Source organism: Mycteria americana, chromosome 12 (genome assembly GCF_035582795.1).
Source record: "Mycteria americana isolate JAX WOST 10 ecotype Jacksonville Zoo and Gardens chromosome 12, USCA_MyAme_1.0, whole genome shotgun sequence".
NCBI lineage: Eukaryota > Metazoa > Chordata > Aves > Ciconiiformes > Ciconiidae > Mycteria > Mycteria americana.
In genome coordinates, this window is record NC_134376.1 from 5,168,847 (window position 1) to 5,188,637 (window position 19,791).

The following is a 19,791-nucleotide window of genomic DNA, read 5'->3' on the forward strand; positions in this document are numbered from 1 at the left end:
CTTTGCTTGGAAATTTACTCTCCCGTTTAGCTTGACTGCTGTTTTCGGTTTACATTATTTCTCAGACACTGCTGTGAAACTTCCTCTTAATTGGAGGCTATTGTGGGACTTGAAGATTTTTGTTTATTTGAAAAATATTGTACGGCTGAATTACCAGGACCTATTAATATACATGTAGTAATGACATATAATCGCCCACAACTCCCTTGAGATGGCTCTGGCACAACAAGCCTATTTCATTTTCATGAAATAAAAAGCATCCAATTACCTAAACAACCACCTATTTCACATTAACTACACACCAATAATCAGTCAATTGGGGGAATGTTTACTTCTGCGGTACATCATGCCTCACATCCTCTTCGTCCTCTCTTTGTACACCTTTTTTTCTTCACGGGGGGCTTTATTTGTAGGTGGGGTGGTAGATTTACATCTCTCCATAATTCCTCCGGTAAAACTGTTCAACACGTCTTCTATTTGTTCAACATGCTGTAAGCAATGATACTGCTCAGTATTATGCTGCGTGAAGTTGGGCCAGCAAGCCAGCAGCACAGCCAGGCATATTTCTAAAGTGCTGGTGCATAGCAATAAACAGACCTTCATACATATATTTTTTTCCAAAAATGCAAGGAGCCCCATCTGTACTGTAAACGCATATGTACATTTTTCACTATAATGCAATCTGTCCAAAGTTATCCTTATTATGTGTGGGGGACACTGTCGCAGGAGCAGGGTGGGCAGAGGCTTTCCAGGATAGGTTATGGATAACGTGCAGTACCCCACTGGGTTCCCTCTGCTGATGCTCGCTCTGCAAAAAGAAGCCTCAGGCACTGGGTCACAAAATGTTCCAGCATCTCCCAGGAGGCCAGTATTGAAAGATAAAGGAAGGCAGAGGAAATGCCTATATAAAATGCAGACTTGGCACAACTACTTTCACATCCAACTCGGAGATATTTCGGAGAGCTCAAATTTCCTTTCTTTTCTCTGAAGAAATCTCAATTTTTAGCCCTCAAAGAGCCACAAGAGCATGTGGAGTTCCTCAAAGGTATGAACAGGATCTCAGGCACAGCGTAGGCTTCTGATTATTGCAGCTGAAGGAGGCAGTACGCGATGCGAACGAAAGCGAGCTTTTGATTTACCTGATCTTCACCAGTGCCGCACTCTGTTGAATGTTTTCAATGTAAAGATGCACGTCTATTGATATCGATGAAAGGACAGGAGAATCTGTTCAAGTAATGATCTTGGGCATCGCTACAGAAACTCCTTCACCTCCCAAGCTTTCCCTCATGGGGCACAAAGTAAAAGCAACTGCCAGAAATTTCCATCCATCACTAAAATATACGCCTAGATCAGGGAAATAAGGAGGTAGCTGCGGTCCTTCAACTTCACTACGATACTTCCAGCTCAGGAAAATGTCCCTTGCAATGTACCATTAAGGTCAACAAGTCAAAGCAACCAAAATACTGTTCCAGAAACATCAAAATTTTTCGGTTTACCTACCTGCCACTGCACAAGGACAGATGAAGTCGTGTGGGGAGTTACTAACACAGAACTGGGTGGTTCACCTGGAACTAAAAAAGAAAAAAGGTAATCAAAGCAGTTATAGCAACTGGCACTGGCACAATTATAGCAACAGGGTGGAAAACGGGCAGCTTTTATTCATCAGATTCTCTTTCTTCACTGCTGAAGAAAATGTCCTATCCCAGCTGCTACGTGGTGGGTCTCAAAAGCGATGCGGTGGCTATGAGCATTGCGATCCAGGCAGAAGCCAGCCACTTCCCGCACATCCCTTGCTCTATCTGTGGCCTTGGGAACTTGAGCGGGAAGAAGAGAAAAGCTGAGGGCATAAAATCTGGAGGAAGCTGCAGTGTGCCAGCCGCTCAAACACAACTGGGTACGCATTTGAAAGGAAGTTAAACCAGCTGCTTGTGTGCTTGAAAGTGTGAGCAAACCGCTCCCAAATTTTCCATTATATTTTTGCCACCCAAGTTGGGGCAAGCCCACCTTGGTTGTAGGATTCTGTGTCACATATTCACAGATTATTTTATTTAGGGCAGCTTGATTTACCACGGGTTAACCCACTCCTGTGCCCTTGGTCTATAACATACACACACACACACTTTAGCGGCTCAAATACGAAGAAGGGAAGGCTTATCAGGAGCCGACAGCCCTCCGCAGTGCAATGCTCTAGTGGCAGCACCAGGTTTGCTCAGCAGAATAAATGTTCAGTTTGTTAAGGAGGTGAGAAGCTTTCACAGTGTTTCCCCGCTGTATTGTGAGGAGGCCAAGCACAAATCCGGATTCACTGCAGCTAAATTCAAAGAGAATTGAAAATAAAATTTTAAATTCCAAAACGGTGAGTCAGTGCTGCCTCATTAGTACCTGTTAGAGCCTGCACCAATACAGCAGCCGCTGTTCAGGAAGGTGGAGAGTCAGGATGTCTTTAAAAGGCTGCTAGGCACGTTATTCAAGTATTACATGGGTTCTTGTTTAACTTTGGATACTCCTGAGCTCCGTCCTCTCTTTTTCTGGTTTCAAGATCACATCCTTTAAACATTCCTTTGCAAAATTGTTTCCTATTTTTATATCTCAATGTCATATTTAACTAGTCATTCCTTGCGCTTATTAAAGTATTAAATACTTAAATATTTAAAGTATTAAATACTGGCTAATTCCTAGCACCATATATATGTATCCCCGTATTACCCCGTTTCCCAGGCTAAGGGCAAATACTGCTGCTTTCTCCGACTTTGCAGAGTTCCTTTCTCCATTCAAGACATCACAGCTACTTCTGCATTCAGGCATTGACTTTATACAATCAAGGAATTAGAAGCTGATCTCTAAGGCTAAAAATAAAAGCCTTGTCAATGTCATTCACAGTTTATTAGCCCTGATCTGCAGGATTAAATGCTCATGTTTCCAGGAGCTTCATATTCTTACTTATACCTCAGCAATTTTGCCATATTGCAGACTGATGTGGACTCTGAGTGAAAACAACTGAAGAAACTTCTTCAAATGTATGCACGGTTCTACATTTATTTTTAATGATCTCTTGTAAATTATTCAATTTTTGCAAAGATAATGGTTAGTGCAGAGTTTGGAAGCCAATCAAACGGAGTTTAATTCCATTTTGAGACTCCTGAAAGTATGATTCATTATCAGAGGGCACAGCAGGACACTTAAGGCTGCCTGTTATTAATTCAGCCACATCTCATTACTACCTGTATCAATCTCCTATGAAAAAAATTGCATCAGATGTTGAATTTTCACTCCGCTGTCCCAGTGGGGAACACACTGCAGCGGGCCCAGCAAACCCAGGAGCCCTGGGGAGCACCCAGCCCACGGCGATGCCCCCAGCGTGCCTCTCCTCCTCGCTTACCATCCTGCAGAGTTGTGACTGCTTCGGTCTCTGCGCTGAAGTCACTGTCTCCGATATCGTTGGTTGCTTTCATTCGCAGTTTGTAAGAGGTGAAGGGGTTCAAGCTGTGGAACGTAAAAAATAAGGCTGAGGGATGAAACATCCCCACATCATCGCAACTTGCCTCAGAACAAACCTCTACGGAGAGCCTGCCCACTGGCAACTAAAGTCATCGAGCAGTTTGTCTCTTCTCCACGTCGCCTTTTCTTTGCAGCCTCCCCCAGCTTCCTCGGGACACGGGGGTGTTCGCACCCTTGCTGCCATCGGCGCCTTCTCAGATTTCCGCTGGCCTGAGTTCCTGAAAACGCGCCCGGATTCATAGCTGAATCGGGCTCCAGAAAACAGCCACGAAGCCGCGGTTCACGGAGCAGCCTACGACTAGAGCTTGTCGGAAAGGACAAGATGTGCTGTTACCCGAGTTTTGCACGGCTATGCGAAACCTGGCTTTCAGCGTGCTTTGCCTGAGATAGCCTCAAAACAGACCCGTGGGTCAGCTCATCCTCAGTGCACGGATGGGGATGACAGGTAGAGAGGGGCAGGTAACGTGCCCAGGGTCAGCCAGCGCCAGCAGGCACTGGAATTCAGAGCGCCGGCCTTCGGACTAATCCTCCAGACCATAGCGTTTGATCAGTGTGTTTTATTCGTACTGAATTTCAAATTAATGCTATTACCTGCATTATTTAATAAAGACAGTAACAACAGGTTCCCTGCAGCTCTTTTATCTATGCAGTGCTTTAAGATATGCAGAGAGCGATTTCCAGCTGACATAACCTCAGCAAAGATTCTTCTGTCTCGGCGTGGCAGGGAGAAGGTGTGGGGGAGGCTGCCTTTTGAGTCACATGCAGAGGCTAGAAACGCAGAGCTGTAAGTTACGGGGGATTTAGCTAATTAATTGGTAGCGTCTAGCCATCAGCTGGCAGATGTAACACCGACTACAAACCCAAGTAAAGTTACTCGTAAGGAATGATTAAACATCAAGGGATAATGCATTCTGACGGGCCGCACTCTCGCATCGCGCGTGCACTACTCTTCCGGACTTGCACAGGAAAATGCTTTTAGCGAGGCGGGGAGGAACTCTTTTCAGTAGTTCCACCCTATTAGGACAGCGTTACTTACCTACAGCAACTTGAATAATCTGAATCATCTTTCTTGGTCTTTTGTTCTCAGTAATGCCAATGTCAAGTCTAAATGACATAGTCGGTTTCCTTGATTTTACAGGTTTTGACTGGAAAGACACTGGGTATAATTCAGGGTGGGTATAACACCTCCAAGGTCAATGAATCAGGTCTATATTTGTACCTATAATTGTCAAGTTTTCTTTTTTCTGCCCAGTTAGACGAAAGGATAGCAATGTATCTATCTTCTGGCACATGACCAGGGAGCTGCCATATACCACAGCCACTGATGCTTTTATAACAGACCTGAAAAATCTGTATCTGACTGCTTTGAATACTTGATTCTCCAAAAGCTCACGGCCTTTTAGAAATAATCTGATTTGTACTAGCTGGCCAATAGAGGAAATGGACAGCAAAACAAGTACCTTCTCATAGACATTCAATTGCTTTCGCAGATGTTACAAGGACTTTAATTACAACAGCATCGCTGAGGATATAATGAAGCCTGAATAACAAAGTTTAAACGTTCTGATGCTATCTATAAACTTCAGTATGGAAAATACAGATAAAAATGCTTCTCGTTTCTTCTGGAAAAGCTTATACAGAGATAATTGCAATGCAGCATTGAGAGTGGATTTTAACATCAGTCACTACTGAAAGGATTTTTAACTAGTTGTATTTTACAGAGCATTGTGTAGCTACACATGGTTTAGCCCGCGTAGCGTTATCTACCGTGCTGAGCTTTCAGGAAGGGCTTCAAAAAGATGCATTGCAGTCCAACTTTAATTAGATTTATTGCATGACCTTCAGCAAATCTCTCAATTGCTGTTCAGAACGCCACCTCTAAAATGGGAGCAGTGACCTCACTTAACCTCTCTCCCCCCAAAAAACTGTGAAGCTGAGCGATGCTTGCTTTGGCTTCCTAACTGTTAGAAGTAGAAAGTGTGGGAATTTCTATGTTAGCCTGGGATCCTATGGTACCTTTCAATAATGCAGGACGTTGCGTCGTGGCTGATGGAAGAGGAGTAGGTTTGCCAGTCTCCATTTGGCAGTTCTCGCACTTGTACTGTAAAATACCGTATTGGTGAAGATCCGTCACTTCCAGGGATCCACTTCAACAGCAGACTCCGTGATGACACATCACTCTGGGGGGTCATCAGCTGCCTGGGAGGTGCTGGTCGTTCTGCAATTAAACCATAATTTGGTACTGCTTTGAGAGGAAATTCAAGCTAACATAAAATGTGACAGCCTGATCGGATTTTCATAGTGGTAATGCCACAGGAGATTGAACTTTTGGGTTTGCCCCATGAAGTATACGAGCCATCCCATTCCTTAACCTTCTACTGCAAAGAGCAGTAAAACTGATTCTTATCTCCCTGCATAAAAGGTCACGATTGAATATACATTTTCCTAGCAACAGACCTCAAACTTGGCAGGGTCTTAGCCTGGCAGGTTAAGGAAGAATCACTAGAAAGAGCAGCCAAGCAAACCAAGGAAGTCTTTAATGAAACTCAGTTGTGCTTCCAGCTGCAATTGCTCTTTTGACAGAATTTGCCTGCAAACTAGTTCACTTTTTAACCTGTGCTTCCTACTTGGTACATGGGACTATGTTCTCTCTGTGCTACATAGCATCCTCTTCCACCAGCTGCTCCCCAGTCGAGACACGAAGAAGAGGAAGGGATGAGCTGGAACAGGCTGGTGTGTAGCAGAGTCCAAGCGCGTGACTTAAGCCAAGCCTTAATTCCTGCACCAGTTCTCTCTGGCAAGGAACTGGGAATCATCAGCAGCTCCTGCTGCTGTTTCCAAACCCCAGCTTGGAGCTAGTGCAGAGCTGGGGCTTGAGTACCTGCTGCGGTTCACTTCCACACCTCCCCAGTTCTTCCCTTCGTACCTGCTAACCTTGAACCTGCAAAGTCAACCCCGCCGGTGCCAATGCTGAGAGATCTCTCCAGAGTAATTAACCGTACACCTTTTAGATGAGGCAGGGAATGGTAATGCAGGTGTAAGCATGCCAGTGCCCAACTGTTTCAATATAGATCTCCTTTCCCGTCACTGTGTCTCTGCACTCCATCGATTTCAATAGAGAAACTCTATAGAGTGAGGAATAATTGTTTAATTGTTTATCATGAAGATTATTGATTCTGATTAAAATGTGTGGCATGTAATAAAGCAGAAATTGATTGGAGACACCGCAGTGACTTGCTTTTGAGAAGCAATTCAATTCAATTTCATCAGCACTTGTTTCCATAGACACACCTCCGCCTGCCCAATTCCTCACAGCTCTGTATGGCGAGCACTTCATTTCCCTGCCATCCCCTAAAACCATTTCCTATATGTTCTGGCATTTCTCTCCAGCATGCTCTTGCTGACATCAGTGCCCAAAGATTTGTAAGCCATTAGACGGAGGAAGCCCTCGGTGCCAGCAGCCTGCGAGCCGCAGTACAATGCAAAAGGTCAATGCCTTACGCTGACAGGCTGAGACAGGTACTCAGGGTTATTCTATCAGAGGAAGCGAGTGTCGTGCAGGGATTTAATACTCTCTGCTGATAAGCTTTAAGCAGCTTGCAGTTTTGGGCAGGTCAGATCTTGCAGTCAGTCTCCCATGATTGGGTTTCCTTCTGCTGCTAACGGGAAATCTTCAAATCTCCTGTGTTGCAAGATATACTTCCTGACTGTTTGTACAAAACCATTAGAATAAAGAGTTTATTTATGGGAGTTTAGCCACAAGCAAATGCTAAGGTGAGCTGTTTGTGCAGGAATGTAAGGCCAGGCCATATGACTCAACGGACTCCTCTTAATTTCTTGCTACATTCGCATCTCCTGACTCGGTTTGCCCCGATCACTGGTGTGAAGTATTCTGAAGGGTATCGTACCACTATGTAGATTCAAAGCACTAAAGAACAACCTCTGGAGAATACAGCTACAATCCAACTTGGGATCTGCAGATCACAGGTATCATTGTAAAATGTAAAGATTTATATAGGGATTATCCAAGGAATTTAAAAGGACAAGAGTGACCAATTTTTCCTAATTTTCAAGAGAATTTTTGAGCCTGCCTACCTTAGTATCAAGGACTACAAGGATATTACATGCATTTTTATTAATGGAAATTAAATATCTCTTCACTCTAGAATATTTATTGTCATGTATACAAGTTTCAGGTTGGTTTGTTTGTTTATTTACTTGTTAGCAGAATAGCCGCACTGGATAAATTATCATCTCCTCATATCAATCTTGCTGATGTGAGATTACACATTCCTCTCTCTACACGTTACATATGGGATCACTTCAGTTAACTCTCAGTGCCTTGGGACTCGGTTCCATAGCACGCATAGAGACACAGTAGAGCCATCCATCAAAAAGAGAAAGGGTTCATTTTATGCTGTGACTTGCCTATTCAAGATAACCCTAAAGCATTGATAGCAACGAGGGATCAGTGTTCCCGCAGCGGAGCTGGGAGTTCTGCCTTGAGCTATTGTGTATCCAGCAACAGCTTGTGCACGGTCTGGGAAATCTGAGCACTTTTTATCGAAAAGGAGAGGCTCCGAGCTTTGAGTATTCCCTTTATTGGGCACGGTGGGTTTTTTTGAAACTTCCACATGTTGCACTTTAAACTTCCACTTTGACAGCAATCAGACAGGGGTGGAAGAAACCTTGAGCTAATAAATCTCTTTGATGGACAGTGTCTTTAGTAGAGGCACTTTAAGTTTCCTAATACAGCTCTAGAGGTCCTTTCTCTGAGGATTGCACTGTTATGCACCGGGAAGGGTGCACATGACCTGGAGAGCTATGCCAGTGGGAATTTTAACACCAACCAGACAGGCCAGAAGTAGTTGAAATGCACCCCACAGGTCCTCGCTGCTGGTGGTTGAACATCAGGCCAATGTCCTGCCTTCTTAGAAGTGTTACAGGAAAATCATAAGGAAGACATTGTGAGCAAATACCATGGGAGATCCTTACTCTCGCACTAAATGATTTACAGGGTGTAGAAAGGACTTAAAACAAGAGATTGCTTAGGAGGCACATTTTAAGAACTAAAAGTAAATATAATTGGTTGTATTATAGTGCAAGACTTGGGCAAGAGCCAAGGCCAGGCACACAAGCACATGCAGAAGTGCTAACAATAGTTGAAAGATGTCCATGGAGGTCTGCCCTAGTTACCTGCTGAAGTGTGCTTCTCTCTGAGCTGTGATTTGTATAAATCACAGAAGCTGCATGGTTCTAATTTTTGAGGGAGAAGTTTTCTTAAAGATCGATATCCAGACAGCACAATGGGTCAGACCGGCGTGTGGCACAAAATCCAGTGACGCACAAGGGAGCGGTGCTGGTAGAGTTACCCTGGCTAGTTTCGAGTTTGCCAGCTCAAGAGACTAGAATACATGCTTTGCAGTGGAACATGGCATATGCTACAAGACCAGAGGAAAACCCACACTCCTGTTGTCTACCAATATATTATCTTTTAGCTCTGAATTAAAAAAAAAATAAAATCTTCATGCACAAGGAGCAAATATGATTTTTCTAACTGGCAGCTCTAGAGATCTGTTCTAAGACTGAAGAATTGAGCAGTTACTTGAGCCAAAGCATTAGAAACAAGCAATGATGCAGAGCAGACTCTGTAATACCTTATATGTCTTTCGTATTTTGATACGTTTGGTATCTAAGCACCTGGTTTCATTTATACGCATGTAACTCCTGCTTTCTTCAAGTAGGTTCCCTACAGAACAGAATTTGATTGGAGATTCAGAATGCGAATAACCTTTTTATGGCTGATGCAAGAAGCAGAAAAATTCTGGGCGATCCAGATGCAAACACTCTGCTCGAGTGTGCGGCAGCGAAAGGCCAGAGTAATTACTAACACATTAGGTCAGGACTGAGGTACAATGGAGGAGCTGTGGAGAAATCCTGCAACATCACCGCCTCTCATTTTGCGTTCCCTAATCAATATAATTCATCCATCACTTACTTTCTTAAGATTGCAATCTTTCTAGAAAACGACAGAGCTGAAAAAAAGATCTGACTGCAGAAGGAGGCTGCATATGGCCAATATAGCAGCTGATAGAAAAATCAATCTCCAACAGCCCGGCAGGTTAGAAGAACTGTGTCTCATAAAAGTCTGTCTTGCTCACCAGGTTTCTCAAATCATGATGTTGCTATGGTTTGGGGCAGGTTTATGGGGTGAGAAGGAGGAGGTGTACAGGCTGTAGCCTGTTATTAAAATTCCCCTAAGTGCAGCACAGGCTCCAAGGCATGCAACAGAAAGTACCTCGACCTGTGGCTGCAAGCATTACCTCTTTTTTCTGTTGTGATCACTGTGGCTTCCAGAGGCTCCCCCCAGCCCTGCCTGGTCTTGGCAGATGTCCGAAAGATGTATGCTGACTCAGGGGTGAGATCTGTAGCAGTAAACTGCCTGACTGTTGAGCCAACCTCCACCGTCGTGAACTTATTTGGGCTGCTGCTGGCCAGTCGGTAAGCAATCTGATACCCTGAAATCACAGCATCAACAAGGGAGAGAAAAAGGGTTAGGATTTTTTTTCTAGCAGGGACAAAAGAGCACCAAAACTATTAGTTTATCATAATTACTTGTTTATCTGAGACCAGAACAAAGTAATTGACTTCCTTTAGTGTTATAAAACTCTGCTATATGGCAGCTCTCCCCCAGTCAGGCGCCGTACCTTATGAGGGAAATCACACACAGGGGCACGCACAAGGGTCTACTCAATATTATCTGCCATGAAACTCGTTTCTCTTTCCATCCTTTATACCAACAAGATACAAAACCAGTTTAATCCTTCCTGAGCATACCGGTACCTTTTTGGAAAGTCAGAGGAATAAAGAGAGTCGGTGCAATTCACGTCACCTGGTTGAGCCAGCTCAAGACAACACTCTCTGTTTCAGCTTTCCACCCAAGCACACATCCGCATGTGTATGCACGCACGCTCGCGCGCTGTCCTGCCCTCTCACGGTTTCAGCATTGGCTCAGACTAAAGGTTCTTCAGCTGCAGAGGAGCTGGATTGCCCAAACCGTGCAGCCTTTGTACCGCTCGAGTAAAGGCTTGCTCCTGCTTTTGGCACTTGCCTTTTTCTCAGCTCTCCCACTCCCCTGTAACTGTACAGTGAGTGCCAGAACTGCCAATAAAAGCATCCTCCTTCTGTCATTCAACATTGCTGCCCTTGCCCACAGCCCAAGGAAGAAGCCTGCAAGCTGTGAGGTCCTGCTTCAACCATGCGGCACTTAATAATCAATTTTGTTGATGCCTGTAAGTGATAACCCCCGTTCCAACCTGCCTGACAATTAGGAGTTCACAGTTTAGCCTGTGTTATTAATGATCCAACTGCGCAAAGGAGGGCTTCCAGACTTCTCACGCACCACTAGCAACAACTGTCCCCCAAAGAGGATCTGCCAAATGTTCAAATCCATTCTGTAAACCCAGCAATTGAATCAGGCTCTCACTTCTGGAGCTCGACGGTAACTTTCAGTCCAGCTGCTGACTTCCAAAATCAATTAATACCAGAACTGGTGTGGGGCTTTATTGCCCGAGCTGAATACAGTTGTATGATTAAACGCTTCATGGAGTTACACGGGGCAGAGGGCAGCCAACAAATCCAAATCAAACCAGCTGAAAACAAAACAGTCATGACATGATTCTGCCAACTCTCTGCTCATCTTCCGAATGGCAAAGGGGTCTGCAGCACCTGAGACCATCTCTTTCTCTTGGAATCGTTATCTCAGCTAGAGTTTGAACTCCCACCACATTTTGGCTGTAACAAGAACAAGGGGAGCCAAACCTGGCCTGCTTCATTCGTGAAGGTCGGTGCATGAAAACTGAGGTTTTTGACTTACCTGTGGCTATCAGACAAAATCAATGACATTTAATTCCCACTGTGAATATGCAACAATTGCCACATGCCCACTCACAGAGAAGGCACAAACGGAGTTCCTGCACTCTCTTGAATGAACGCCATACTTGCGTGTGGTGCACGCTGTCACGAACAGTGGAATTTAATTGGGATACAGATGGTATTAATTTTGGTGTGCTGACTCTCACAGTGCTGTTGACAACGCACCAGCGTTTCCTTGTCCTTTTTTCTTTGGCAGCTGCTAGGGGATGTGGGGCAACAGCCACAGCTGCCTCTCATGGACCAAATTTGATTGCACCAACACCTTGAAGAGCGACTTGGCTTTTCCGAGCACCGTGACTTCAGCCCAAGCTCCCCCAGGCTGCGGTTACAAAGAGGTTTGGGCACGGAGCCGATTCACTGACGCGCCTTAATGCACTCCGGGCACCCACGTTTGAAAATGGGCATCAGCAGCGAAAGGCCCCAGCACCCGAGCGGGCGCAGCTCGTGCGGCCTGGGGTACCCTCACACACCGCGGCAGCTGGGGGGTCGGGCATATTCCTACAGCAATGTTTTCACAGCTGGGTGGATAGCATTAGACTACTAGATACAAAGTGGCCTGATTTTGCAGAGCTCCCGAGCATGCTTAGATCCCAGCAAAGTCTTAGGGTCTTACACTTTGAACATTTCATTTTTCCACCTGCAAACTACCTCCTTTTATCCATGGCACCAGCTCTCCCATTACTGGTCCAATATATTTCACCAAAGTATTTCTGTATCTTTAGTACTGTAGTATTTTGGTCTTTTTTAAAGTCTACAGAAAGAGAGCTAGCAATGGGGAGAAGGAATGGATACACTACGATCTTTTTTTGTTTATACAGATGTGAAGAACGCGGGAGTGAAAACCCCGGTGCAGGATCTCAATAAGGGAGGAAAACAGTCAAAGCAAAGCACTGGGGAAATTTTTACAGCAGCAGGAAAGATGAAGGAAGAAGCAACTAAGATGGCTAAAGGAGTTTGATAAAGGGACATAAGACGTAAAGAATAAGACCTGGAGGGAAACACAGAATATTAAAAGAACAGAAAAGTTGATTTATCTAGTTATTAAAAGATAAGTATGATATCTGGGACACATCCTTGTCGAGCAATTTCCTCTCTTTTCTAAACCTTTGTAAAATAGAAAGTGTAGTTAAAATGTAAGGAGGGAATAGAAAGATAACTATTTACTGCTAAATGGCGGTGCTCATGCTGGAAAGCCAATTACAAACATGTTCAGATTAGGCAAAGGAACACATGCATATCTAGGCCATAATAATAACTTACACAAGAGTAGTTCCTTGGCTAGTGTAAAAGCTAATTTAGCCATGAGAAAGAAGAAATCACTTGTCACAGCCTGTCTCTCTGACAGGCTCTGCAAACTCCCTTTCAATGCATCCCTGTGAAAAACAGTATCAGCTCTTACTGTCGTCTCCTACATCTGCCGTGTTGGCTGACAGTCTGGGTAAATATCTATTTTCCTGGATATCTCAGGCAGAGTTTACACAACCAGAGCCATCACCTTTACATATTTCCTCAGAAACTCAACACTTCCCTTGGTGTGATTCAAAGGTACACGTCCAACCTCTGCATCTGAACTCAGCTCGGTCTTATTGCTACCTACAAACCACCCGAGAGATACCCAGTATCTTAATTTGGTCTCCATCACCTTCTCCTGTTGGACAGTTTGGGACAGCCAGGATACGTCCTGGCATAAAAAGCATCGTTTTTCTTTTTTTCCTGAGTGATACAGAAGATGCGGTATTTAAACCACAGCTTGGATAATAATTAGGGCTAACGCAAGATCAAAAAGATAAAATTATTAAGTTGATGAATTTCAGCAACAAGGGATGGGAGAAGACAGGAAATGTTAAGTGAAGTCAAACAAGGCGAATCAATAGAGGTAAATGGAAAGTGTTCAAAGAGAAATTAATGTACGCTCAAGGGCTATAAGAGGCAATAACTGCAATTGCTGCAGTAGAGGAAGAAGGCAGCTTCCTTCCCTTACTAGATTACAACAATAAGATGATGCAGATACCTTAGATAAAAAAAAATAAAAATCAAAGGTTATGGATGAAAGTAAAATCTTTAAAAGGTGATCAGAGCAAACGTTTCTGGGAAAGGAATATCTTACAGAACATGAAGTATCTGGATGGTCAATAAGAAGAATTCGTATTGTTTTCTTAATTTTTCTTTTTTTTGTTTTTCCCCCCATATAACATTAGATCCCAAATCTCTTCTGCTATCGGTAGTTCTGTGCTTCACCAGGCCAAAACAGCATAAAAAAGGCCCTGAAAGATCAACTCTGCAGGAGTTTATTTACTCATTGAAATTAGGCTTATTTTTGCATTAGCATCTTTTAAGTATTTTTTGCACAACTGCAAGCAGTTTCATGAGCTACGCTTTCTGGACTCAATAAACGGCAACGGTCTGAACTGCCTGTTAAACGTTAGGTCATTGTAACACAACCAGTGGATTCCCCAAAGCAAACAGGCAGGAAGATGACAACAGACCATGAATATAAAAAAGCTTTCAAGCTCATCACCATACAAAGCCCTTCAGAACTGACAGCACCCGTTCATGCAGGCCATGGTGCAGCAGAGATACAAACACTTATTAATTTGTCACAGAACTCAGGGAAAGCCAAACGATATTGGGAGGTTACGGTCTGCCTAGCGGAGCAGCAATCCGGTTTGTTGATTTTACTGCTTATCAGTTTAAGGGCCGGCGGGTGTGCAAATGCAGTCTAGGATCAAAATATGAATTTGCAAACATGGATTACATCCAATTTTGGTTCTAATTCTCGCTGGAGTTCTTACACTCTTTTGCAATAAGCTTCAGGTAAACACTAAATACAAGGATACCATGAGGAATACTAACCAGGGCCTGGAAGGATGCGGGCTGAGCTCTTGTTTTTGGAGGAAGCTCATAGCTGGACGTGCACTTATGCACATTAAGGCATCGTTTTCCTTTAACAGTATTTGAAGGAACTATGTTGGGTGCTAGCTGAACTGAGTGCAGCAAAGAAGACCGAGTGAAGCCTCAGATGGTTAGCGTAACATTCCCAAAAGGAGAAATGGAAATATCTAGCAGTCTTCCACGGTAAAATAGTTAAACAAACAAACAAGTGGTTTTCCCTCTTGGTGCCTGCCAGTATTTCATCCTGCTAATCTCTCTCTGAAATGCTAGAACATGTTTTGATATAGATTACAAAAATGTTAGCTGCAAAGGTGCTTGTATACTCAGAGGACAAAGCTAGGAGAGCAGGAACATTAGTTCAAAGGCTCTGAATATAAGTTGCTCTTGCAAAGCAACTATTTTTTCTTGCCAACCCCAGTAGTGAATAGAAGGGCACCGTGCAAAATTATGTTAACTTATTTTTTCCAACAACTCTACTTCAGTGCACTTGACTGTGGTGGTTACAATGGTGTGTTGAAAGTTCATTACAGTAATGAGATTTAAAAGGTGTACAGGAAAAAAATAGAGTTGCAACCTTTATTTAGAATGCTGCCCATTATTTTCTATCTCTTTTTTTGAAGCACTCCTCACTTCTTAGAAAAGATCACAGAAGTACCCAGCATGAGTAATTTTTACTTTTTCTCTCTGACATTGGCAGCTAACTACTTCCTCCATGAACCTCAATGCTTCTACTATCGGAAAAAATAAAAGAGCGAGAACTGTTAAATAAAGACAATGGACTTCAAAGAGGTGGGCTGCGGGAACTGGCAGGTAACGTCCCCCTGGGAAGGAATTCTAAAGGAAAAAGGAATTCAGGATAGCCGACGGTTTTAAAAGAGACCAAAAAAAAAAAAAAAGGTGCAACTATCCCAATGCAGACAAAAGATGTGAAGAGGCCAATATGTTTGCATTCAGAGCTCACTAATGACCTGAAAATCAAACCTGAATTGGACAAAAGGTGAAACAGGACACGTGTCTAAGGGAGGGTATAAATAGACAGCACAAGCATGTAGGGACAAAATCAGAAGGGCTAAAGTGCAAAGTGAGTTAGAACTTAAAGGGCATCAAAGGCAATGAGAAAGATTTTATAAATACATTAGAAATTCGAGAGACAGGTCAACCGCTGGGAAAAAAAGACGAGCACAAGACAGGTGAGACAGAAAAGAACGGAAGGCTGATACCTCCGCTGCTTCATTCCGTTGCTTCACACACACAAAAAGTTGATGCTGACTAGATACTTACCACAAATTAAACCCGACAACAATATAAGTAGGGAGATAGGCTAGAAGAGAGAACGGGTTAACGAATATTTAGTTAAGGTAGATGTAATCAAGTCAGAAAGGCCTGATGAAATTTGCCCCGCAGTGCTCATATAACTACCTGGAGCCATCTCCAAATAATTAGCGATTATCTTCAAGAACTTGTGGAGGACAGGTGGCATGCCAGAATATTACAGAAGGGCAAACAGGGTATCCTATCTTTTAAAATGGGGAAAGAAAAACCAGAGGAATTATGGACAAATCAAGCTAAAGTTCAATACCCAGAAAGGTGCTGGAAAAAAAATATGAGTCAATATATAAGCATCCATGAGGATAATAAAGTGCCAAGGAACAGCCAATATGTATTTGTCTGGAGCAAATAATAAATGTCAAATAATCTATTTTCCATTTTGACAGTGTAATTGGCCAGGTGGGAAGAGTAGATATGATCCACATTGACTTTAAGTAAGGCTTTAATATGGTTGCACACGGCCCCATCAAAAGCAAACAAGAGAAACAGAATCTAAGAAAAATACTACACATTTTGACTTGAACACTTTAAAAAAAAAAAGTTAAAATGTTGTTATCAGTAGTTTGCTAACAAACTGGGAGAGCATATCAAGTAAGGTGTCATGAGAATAAATCATGAGTCTGGTTCTGTTCAAAATTTTCATTAATGACCTGGCTTATTTTAAAGAATTTATGAATGAATTAATGAATTGCCAATCTACTTGCAAACTTCAAAAATAAAACCAAATTGTGAGTGGTTGTGAGCCCTTTAGAGGACAAGAGTGTAGTTTAAATTGATCTTGATAATGAGGAGAGATGGTCTGGAATCAGTAAGATGAAATTAAATAAAGGCACCTACGAATTATCACGCTTACAAAGCAAAAGCTTACTGTATGTATAAAAGAGGGACTGACTGACCTAGAAGTGTTGCAGAAAAAGAGTAGGAATTAATAGTGGGTCATAGACCTACTTAGTTACAACATCAGTGTTGCAAAAAAGTCAAGTCAGGACAGCATCAAGTATCCTGGGACGTGTTACTGGGAAGGGAGCGTGCAAGACCAGAAACAACAGTCTACATGCTAGGCATGCCAAGCAGCCTTTAAGGGATACCCTTCCCCTTTCCCTCCAACCCTGCATTTGTATGGTTTTATCGTCGACGTAGTGGCAATGAGTAAGAACCAACTGAGAAGGGGATGCGTTGCACAAAAGCGCTGTGCAAAGGCAAAATAAAAGAGAGTTCCTACTCCACCAGGATTGCAACTTCAGCAAACAAGGCTGACAAAGTGCAGCAACGTGAGACATTGAAACACAGTCGGGAGAGCAAAATCTCTTTTGTACTCTCTCATCATTTCTATCAAATGATTTTTTTGTTCTCCTTAGCCACATCCTGTGATTCAAATCCCAATCTCTACGGAGAGCAAGCTTCTAGGACACACAGTTACTTAAAAAAAGCAACAAATCAAACCCACAAGACAACCTGGAAGCCAAGCTTACTTGAGCTGCAGAGAAACCCTGCGTGGATCTGTCTCTGACAGCTAACTGCTGCCAAGCTTCACACGGACTCTTTCTCGTGCTCAGAAAATCCCTGCAGCATCTGCCTTCGGGTCCCGTTTGATGATTTCCCTGCATCTTCAGGTGTCGGGATCATCCCCTGGGCACTTTGGGAGACTACACACCTGAGCAAACACTTTGAGTTCTTGACTCAAGATTTAAACGCAATGCAAGACTGGTCCTTTATTTAAAGGGATGCCACCAACGCAGTAGGATTTGAAGTAGGCACCCTCCACCCAGCAGTGAAGGCTTTAGGAAATATTGCTAAAAGACTACAGGCAAGCCTGAATGATGGCAGTGAAATTAGAAGCAGAAACGCCTGGCAGACTGAGAACTAAACAAAACCAAAAAGCTTTCATTTCTCTTTTTTTCACAATTGAGAGACAAACCCTTGCTCACTGGCTAGAACTACCATAAAACGTGTTTAACATCAGCAGAGAACACAAAATTGCTGGGTAACTATTAGCTACTTTAATTTTAGAGGGAAGAATGGATTCTTACATTGTAAAAGCCTTCACGTTTTAAGTACAAGTAGCTGCTGGTGCACACATTGCAAAGGCAACCTAAGTGTTACGAGAGCAGGAAGGCAAGAAGGTTTTTCATGCGTTTCTGTCGTCCCTTGCTGCCCCTATTTCCCTTGATGAAAAGCCAAATGTGAGTTAAACCCTTGCTGCCCCTATTTCCCTTGATGAAAAGCCAAATGTGAGTTAACTCCTCGTGACCTGACAGACACTATTATCCAAAGGAAGCAATAAACCAGAAGCACATAGGAGACTGAAATGTTGGGCGTGCCCAGAAAAGGCAAATGCGGGGGGGAAGGAGGGGAAAATCCCGCTCTCCCCCGCTGCAGCTCAGCAGGCAGGCTGCCCAACAGCCAGCCCAACGGGTTACAAACCCAAATGCAGGTGGGCAGAGAGATGACAACTCAAACACCGTGCCATGAATGACACGTAATTCTGACTCAGGAAACCACGCGCCACGGAGCCGGGCAGACTTTTCCTCCTCACCGCAGGGCACCGTGTCTCTCAGCTGACACCGACATATTTTCTTTTCTTTAGCCACGGATTTGCTTACGTGTGGTTTCTAATCCAACAAGCAAGGGGAAGGAAAACCCAACAGCCAGAGCTCACTCTGGTCTCCAGCCCTCTCCTCCCAGCCCTGGGTTTGCTGCTCCCTCTCTCACCCAGAATAATTCCATTGGGCTCCTCCGGCGGCTGCCAAACAATCCGTACGGATGTCAGCCTCACCTCGGGGAACACCAGCCTCACAGGCGGCCCGGGGGCTGGAAAGAAAAACAGAGATCGTGCTAGCAAGCGTTGCATGTCAGAGGAATTACAAGTTCTCTGCTCGCCTTACACAGAAGGCACCTCAAGCTGTATCTCACCATTACTAAGTAGATGGTTAGGAGCGCCTACGTACATACATCATATAAGTTTATTCTGAGGAATCCTGTCCACGGCCAAATACCTCCAGCACTCACGGACACCAAACACAACAGGGAACCAGTGCACCCTACAGTGTTTTACCGCACCTGTGAATCGCGTTTGGCAGGATGCTCTGACAAAGGAGCTCTGACCTCCGCAAGAGTTATCTCCAGCAGCGCAGCGGGGAGTCCCTGCGAGCCGGCCGCATCCCCGCTGGGTAACTGCTTACATACTATGAAGCAAGTCACCGAGCTGCCGTTACGGAGTTACGTGTCAGCTTCGTCGGCTTCATACCTGTTGGAATGGGTTAATATCTCCTCTCTGTGTCATCAGCACCAGCTTTGAACAGCCTTCTGATTTTACATGTGCATTTTAAACACTTAGGTCTGAGCAGGAGAACCCGAGGCAGGTGAGATGCACATTAACACAGACGGCTGGTGGCTGCACTGACCATCCCAGGTTCACAAGGTGAGGAGATGCTCATTCATACATTAGCATCCGCAAAATTTCCCCTTCAGCACAAATTCCACCTGCATTACCCCTGATGATACTTTTAATTAAGTTGAGCCCAGAGGAGACACAACATATTTATGTCGGGGGTATGGAGATGGAAGAACAATTTGTATCATTTGCCAACATGCACTTAAGGAGGGAACTGCTATAATGGGGTTATCAAAAGCAAACAGTTTTAAATATTTCTCATTATAGTCTGATATGTACATTTCAGTGAGTGCTTTTTCTCTCCCTGCAGAGTTCTGCTAACAGTAATTTCTCTTTGTTTCCTTTCAAAGAAAAGCCAAGTCCCCACACAGGCAGTGCGCTGAGAAAATGGCTAAGACGACGTCGGGGAGCTGCTGTCCCTGTTCCTGGCCCCGTACGCTCTTGCTCCTTCCCTGCACTCCATAGACAACCTCTTGTTAAGCCAGAAGTCTGAATGTGTTTTCAGCCCAACCAAATTACCTTAATGAAGTTGCTTGTAGAAACCAATGTTTATTCCATTACTATTGAAGAGGTTTTGATGAAAAGAGACTTTTTTGTTGTTCATCTTCATTGGGAGTAATAAACAGAAGCCTCTCACACTGATATTAACCTTCATTTAATACTGAAAAGGTAATGAAACTAAAAGTAACTTTAGCGTCTGCAACGCCAAAAGTATTTTAAGAGTTGAACTAAATATCTGTAGA

The 19,791-nt window shown here is 43.7% G+C and overlaps 1 protein-coding gene across 3 annotated transcripts in view; it reads right to left on the reverse strand.

Annotated features, from left to right (window-relative positions):
* SDK1 (sidekick cell adhesion molecule 1) overlaps positions 1-19,791 on the reverse strand; it is a 430,085-nt gene that overhangs the window by 55,072 nt on the left and 355,222 nt on the right. For all 3 annotated transcript variants that reach the window (XM_075515084.1, XM_075515081.1, XM_075515083.1), the window contains 5 exons: positions 18,367-18,465; positions 9,822-10,016; positions 5,515-5,716; positions 3,380-3,483; positions 1,501-1,571 (listed from right to left, as the gene is read on the reverse strand). In XM_075515084.1, the coding sequence (XP_075371199.1) occupies positions 1,501-1,571; positions 3,380-3,483; positions 5,515-5,716; positions 9,822-10,016; positions 18,367-18,465 (671 nt within the window). The remainder of the gene's footprint in view (positions 1-1,500; positions 1,572-3,379; positions 3,484-5,514; positions 5,717-9,821; positions 10,017-18,366; positions 18,466-19,791) is intronic.